The sequence below is a fragment of the Triticum aestivum genome, chromosome 5B (genome assembly GCF_018294505.1).
Source record: "Triticum aestivum cultivar Chinese Spring chromosome 5B, IWGSC CS RefSeq v2.1, whole genome shotgun sequence".
Taxonomy (NCBI): Eukaryota; Viridiplantae; Streptophyta; class Magnoliopsida; order Poales; family Poaceae; genus Triticum; species Triticum aestivum.
Genome location: NC_057807.1, coordinates 364,614,039 through 364,620,334, shown reverse-complemented (window position 1 = coordinate 364,620,334; position 6,296 = coordinate 364,614,039). Strand labels below are relative to the sequence as shown.

Genomic DNA, 6,296 nt, shown 5'->3' with positions numbered 1-6,296 from the left:
CCATGTCATATGATTGGGGCTTCTCTGGGACATATTTCATCCATCTCCCGAATTCAGCAGCTTGCCCCTCTTGAGTTTTATTTTGCAGTCCTTGTCTAAATGCCCCAGCCTACCACATGTGTAGCAAAAGTCTGGCAAAAACTCGTACTCAACCCAGCACCATATTCTTTCACCTTTTTCTTCTTCTTCCTCCCACCCGTTTCATCTTCCTTTCCCCTCACTTCCTCCTCCTCCCCTCCCTCCTCCTCCATTGCCCCTTCCTCCACTGGATCAATATCCATAAAGATACCTCTCATAAGTGGCTCAGCAATTTTGATTCGCACCTTCACTCTCAGGCACTGCCCCAACGCCGAGCCATCCTCACCCGAATCCACTTCTACCAATTCCCCTATCTCATCTGCTAGATCCTCCCCCATCTCCGTACACATCATTCCCAAAGGGACATTAAAAATACACACCCATATTGGAACTGATTCAAACACATAATCATCTAGTGTCTTCCTGGGGTCGAAATCCTCCATCACCAGAAGCTCCTTGCCGAAGGTCCATGGCCCGTTCTCGAGCGCCTTTCGTTTCCCGCCTCCTGGTGGAACATAAACAGAAATCGATTCTCCCCCATCTCCTTGACCTTCAGTCTCTTCATCGGGCACCACACTCGCCCTAGCGCAATCGCCATCCTTTCTGCATACCCCGGCCTGTCCGAGATCAGCTTCCCCATCGCCTTTGGTATACTACCCTCCTGCGCCGCCGCCCTTTTCCAGCCCACCTTGACTCCCCTCTTCTCTGCCTCAGAAAGGTTCATCTTCTTCAACATTCCTTCGACTCTCTCCACGCTACCCCCCATTCTCCAAGCTCCCGTGCGTCACAGGAGAACAAAGGAAAAATGCTAGGGATTTGGTGGGTGTACGACCGCGTGCCCCAGACTCACACGGAAGGCCTCTGGTGGAGGTGGGAGGGGATCTATGCGGACGAGAGAGGGAGGTGGGGGCGTTGGCCGCCGGCGCTGCTGACGGCGGCTGGGACGAGATGGATCTGCCGCCGCCGAAGAGGGGGACGAGGAGGCGAACCCTAAATCGCCACGAGAAGCGCTAGAGAAAGAGACCTACCCTCACACACGGGACGGACCTGTGATCAAGTTGTTTTACCTTGCCAGATAGGGGCGCAGACGGCAGCAATGAGCAAACCAAGCCAAACCATACTCTGATTTTATCAGTTAATCTCAACCATCGATTTCTCTCACTGGACGGCGTGGATTGGCGATCGTCACCACCTTGCATAAACCAGAACTACCCCCATCAGATCGAACTCATACTGGTTTCTTCCACCGTCGGTGACCTCCAAGCCCAAACCCCAACACCCGCGCGGCTCCCGCCGCCGCCGCACCGGAGATGGCGGCGTACCTGAGCATGGGCGAGGCGCACCGCCGCATCGCCGACTACCTCTCCCGCTTGGATGACGCTATCTCTCAGTCCGACGGCGCCGACCTCGCCTCTCTGCTCGCCATCTCCTCGGCGCCCGCCTCCACCCCGCTCTCCGACGCGCTCGCCGCTTTTCCGGATTTCGGCCGCCTCGCCGCCGACCGCTTCCCCCACCTCTCCGACTTCCTCCCGTCGCTACTCCGCGCCATTCACTCCCACTCCCTCCGCCGCTTCGGGGACGCCTACTCCTCCTTCGAGAAGGCTGCTAGGTGCGTGCTGCCTTCCTCTCTGCACTCCTACCGAACAATTTGGATATATTTATTCAATTTTTTTGTGGATTTGATGTGCTTTTGGTTGCAGCGCGTTCCTGCAGGAGTTCAGGAACTGGGAGACTCCTTGGGCGATGGAGGCGATGCACATGGTGGCGCTTGAGATCAGGCTGCTAGCTGAGAAGGTGAGCTGGGTGGTCGGTTGGTTTGGGTTTGTAAACCTGAGGTTTTGGGGCTCATGTCTGCTTGCCTATTGTCTTGGTGTAGGCAGATAGAGAGCTTGTGATGAGCGGGAAGAACCCAGACAAGCTGCAGGCTGCTGGGTCCTTCCTGATGAAAGTTTTCGGGGCACTTGCGGTATGGAATTCTGAAAGCTTTGTCTGGTGTGCATTCTTGAATGGTAATAAGAATTAGCAAGTGTCTGATTCGAATTGAGCAAAAAAGAGTCTGATTCGAATTGAAAGAAATTGCTTGTGATGAGCTTGTGCAATGCAGGTGCCTCAGAGAGGTGCTTAGCAAAAAGTGAACATTTTCTCCTTGTCACAAAGGGCAGACAAGGTTCTTATTTTGTACTAGCACCTATGCTTGTTTAGGCACCAGTGCTTACCATGTGCTTAGGAATATAATTGGCTCTTGTCGGTAGATAACACAATCATCTAAGCACCTACGTAGAGGAACTTGCATTGGAGTAGTTGTAGCTTACTTGGTGTTTAATGTTGTGGTTCTGCCTAAGGCTTCAAGCGTGACATGTTGAAGCATTCTGTACTGCACATGCTTAAGGGGGAGACGGCCTATGTTGCCAGTAGAGGAGAAGCTGATGCATTTACATCAACCTAGAGGGTGGTGTTTTTGCATAGAAATTACTCTGAAGTTACACAATGCTACTGTTCTGCCTCAGCCACTTATCATCTATCATATTTATTCATACAATGAATTCTCTTCTGATAGCTACTTTTCATGTATATGCTAGAATTGCTGGACGGGTGATGTGACTCTTCTAAAAGAACATGCTGCAATTATACTTCCTTGATGCATGCTTTCCTTTCTTAAAATGGATATATTCTAAAGATTCTGTCTCTTGGTTATTGGTGAATCTTCAACCTTACAGGTTAAAGGACCTAAGCGCGTTGGGGCACTGTATGTTACCTGCCAGCTGTTTAAAATTTATTTCAGGGTAGGTTATTCACTGCAATGTTTTCGTCTAATCTGTAACTTCAGTACTATTGTGAATAAAGCACAAACAGTGTCTAGTTAGCATGCTAAATGTAGCTAAAGTATAGTATGCACTGGAATCCCAATTTACATGATTTATACAACAGGCTAACACTTGATGCTCAAATTATGCAGCTTGGTACTGTTAACCTTTGCCGTAGTGTCATAAGGAGTATCGAAACAGCTAGGAATTTTGATTTTGAAGATTTTCCAGTGAAAGATAAGGTAAGATAGTAAAAGTTGTGGTCTCTCTTCTCTATCAATACAAGGCATTATATTAACATGCATGTCGATCCAATAATAATCTTGATTATTCATGACGGCACAGGTCACTTATATGTATTATACAGGTCGCTTGGAGGTGTTTAATGAGAATTTTCTTGTTGTAAGTTCTGTCTCACTCTCTTCTTGTGTGTGAACATTTTTTGTATATTCTGCTATGGCAAGTTATTTTGACCTATGAATCGGTGAGGCTGCTAATATATATTTTTTGTTCTTGTTTGAATCAGGCTGATCAGAAACTAACTTATGCTTTGATGCATTGTAATCCTCAAAGCGAATCAAATTTGAGGTATTTGTATTACTGGGCGTTTTGTAGCTTGTGGTTTGTGTGGTACACATTTGTTGGAACTACTAATGGTCTGTTTTTTTCTAGGAAAATTTTGAAGTTTCTAATCCCTGTAAAGCTGTCAATTGGTGTTTTGCCAAGGAGGACCCTCCTGGAGAAATACAATCTGCTTGAGGTATATATCCTTGTACTCCTGTTTAGTGTTTACTAATATGAAGCAGATTGTGAAATGCAATATATGTAGTTTATTTAGTACCACCATTTCCAATTGCAAAAACATTTATCTTGGTTGTTCACGAATATTCCCATGAACATAATTTGTTTCTTTTGTTATGATTACACTTAGCACTCCATATGTGAACAATTAGGTTAGAACACTAGGCCATAGGCTCTGATGCTGATGCCACGTCAATGCGTTGACCTTCAGTTCTCAAGAAGCAAGATCTACTAACATTTGGGTGTGACTGGAAAATTATAGACAACAAAGGGGAATACTGTAGCAGCAATTTGAGTGCATTTGGATACTCTACTGGTACAAGTACATTTCATTAACATGAAGTCTCATGAGTATATGAGCATCCTATGTTTAACTTACCAATTCTTCGAGATGATTAACAAGTTAATCTGGGCGTGTCAACTTTTTAGTATGATCTCTTACCCTAGGGTCTATATGAGATTAGATAAGACAAAAGGTTGGGAAATCTACAGTACATATAAGATTTGTGAACCTTTTGAGAACCATGATTAACTTTATCAGAACCTTATCAACATTTACGCTAAAAATAATCTAATTGGCATTCCTCAGGTCCTTGTCCCCTGAGAACAATGATTGGTGACAGGTTATGATAAGTATACTTGGCCTACTGATCATTCATCAACGATAAGGCTTAGTCCGTTATATGAATTGCTTTCGTAATCGTGAACTGAGGTTTTAAATGATGATCAACCTCTGAGAAAACAAGCCAAAGTACTAAGAGCCCAATTTTGCTTTTATTGCCGTGTGACATTACTATAAGCTGATTGCTTGTCTTAAATATATACTCTTGTTTTCCATACCATGGCTAATTTAAATTTCTCGTTGTAGTTGTAGGCTGTATCTTGGGTAAGTAGTGATGGATTCATATTGTATCTTTTCTCACTTTTGTGAAATATGCTGCTGCCTTGAATTATTTATTCTGTTTCATAAAGATGTTCTTTTAATGCGGAGGTTAAAATTCTTTCACTGTGCTCTGACTTCACTACTTGCAGATTTCCCGTAACCATTTTGATTTGTACAAGTTGGTAATTTAACCTTTCAGTATGCAGATATTGTGACCTCACTTAGGAGAGGGGATCTGAGGCTCCTTAAGCAAGCCCTTGATAGACATGAAGACCAGTAAGTTCACATATTTGTGTGCTGAAAAAGTTTGGACCCTCCACTATCATTGATTGCTTCCTTTTTTCTATGGGGACATCGATTGCTTCCTTCTTTTTGTATTGGGACATCGATTGCTTCCTTCTTTTTTGTATGGAGACACTGATTGCTTATTTGTGTTGCAAGGTTACTAAAATGTGGTGTCTACCTTGTGTTGGAGAAACTTGAACTCCAGGTCTACCGAAGATTAGTGAAGAAAATGTGAGTGTGATCTTGAAGGTGTCCTTGTCACACTTTTACAGAATGAACCAATCCTTTTTCGTTTGCTTTCTTCTGCAGCCATATCATACAGAGGGAGAAGGAACCATCGAAGGCGCATCAAATCAAGCTAGAGGTCTTGGTAAAGACTCTCCAATGGCTTGGAATCACCATGGATGTGGATGAGGTACTTGGAGAGACCAAAATATTGTTTTTTCTGACAATATCTTGATTTGCTATGATAATAATGTAACCTGATTTCCTCCCTTGCTGCTATCAGGTGGAATGCATCATGGCGTGCCTAATATACAAGAATCTCATAAAAGGATACTTTGCCCACAAAAGCAAAGTTCTTGTCCTTAGCAAACAAGATCCCTTCCCAAAGTTGAACGGGAAGCCCGTTTAGTTCGTAGCGATACCTCATAAGCTTGTACACCTAATGAAAGTTTCTCTTATCTTCGATGTATGGAACATGACAGGTTTATGTAAAATTACCGCGATTCTGATTGTAACATCATTTGTATTCTAGCTGCAATGTTTGTAAACATTTATGGTTGGTAGCCTCCACTTAAATGGTGGTTTTTATAGCTTAAGTGAGGTACAATATTGTATTCTGGATAAACTAAATTTGCAGACTGCAATTAAGGCCATAGTAAGAAAAACTTAACTGGAAACCTAACCGGTGAGGCTGTCGGTTCAGAATTTTACTGGTTGGACTGCTAGTTCATCAGTTCATTTGTGACAAAAAACCAAAATACGTAAGGAAAACTTTTAACATTTTGATCTCACATCAAATGAAGTAGAAGCATACACGTGCCTTGCCGCGTCGTTCTACTTTTCTACTGTTTATTTATTTCTTTGTTACTGATGTGTTAGCAGCATTGCCAAAAACATATCCAAAGTAGTGGTTGGCGTCACGCATGTCCCAAAGTAGTGGTTGGCGTCACACATGTTCCGGACCTGCATGGTTAAACCATAGTACTGGATGGACATGATAATATTCATTTGCAAAACTAATTCAAAATTATGATATGCGTAACTGAGGCTTCGCAAAACTAATTCAAAATTATGATATGCGTAACTGAGGCTTCTGATTGTAGTATACATACAACAATCATACAGCTCTAAGATTTGACCAACCGATATTTCATAACTTACCTTAGATTTGACCAACCGATATTTCATAACTTACCTTGGTTAGATACAAATAATACAAA

The 6,296-nt window shown here is 43.3% G+C and overlaps 1 protein-coding gene across 1 annotated transcript; it reads left to right on the top strand.

The window, feature by feature from the left end:
- Nucleotides 1-1,300: 1,300 nt before the first annotated feature.
- LOC123111880 (enhanced ethylene response protein 5) lies at nucleotides 1,301-5,666 on the top strand. Its single transcript, XM_044532756.1, has 12 exons — nucleotides 1,301-1,687; nucleotides 1,779-1,872; nucleotides 1,955-2,044; nucleotides 2,796-2,861; nucleotides 3,035-3,124; nucleotides 3,228-3,284; nucleotides 3,409-3,470; nucleotides 3,555-3,642; nucleotides 4,766-4,842; nucleotides 5,008-5,082; nucleotides 5,161-5,266; nucleotides 5,360-5,666. Exons 1-12 carry the CDS (start codon nucleotides 1,389-1,391, stop codon nucleotides 5,483-5,485), a joined length of 1,230 nt encoding a protein of 409 aa, XP_044388691.1. The 5' UTR covers nucleotides 1,301-1,388; the 3' UTR covers nucleotides 5,486-5,666.
- Nucleotides 5,667-6,296: the final 630 nt, after the last annotated feature.

Excerpts from the sequence above, each read along its gene's own strand:
- LOC123111880 (XM_044532756.1), top strand. The coding sequence starts at position 1,389 with ATGGCGGCGTACCTGAGCATGGGCGAGGCGCACCGCCGCATCGCCGAC. Across the intron at positions 4,843-5,007 it reads CTTGATAGACATGAAGACCA|GTTACTAAAATGTGGTGTCT; the intron begins GTAAGTTCACAT and ends TTGTGTTGCAAG. Across the intron at positions 5,267-5,359 it reads TCACCATGGATGTGGATGAG|GTGGAATGCATCATGGCGTG; the intron begins GTACTTGGAGAG and ends TGCTGCTATCAG.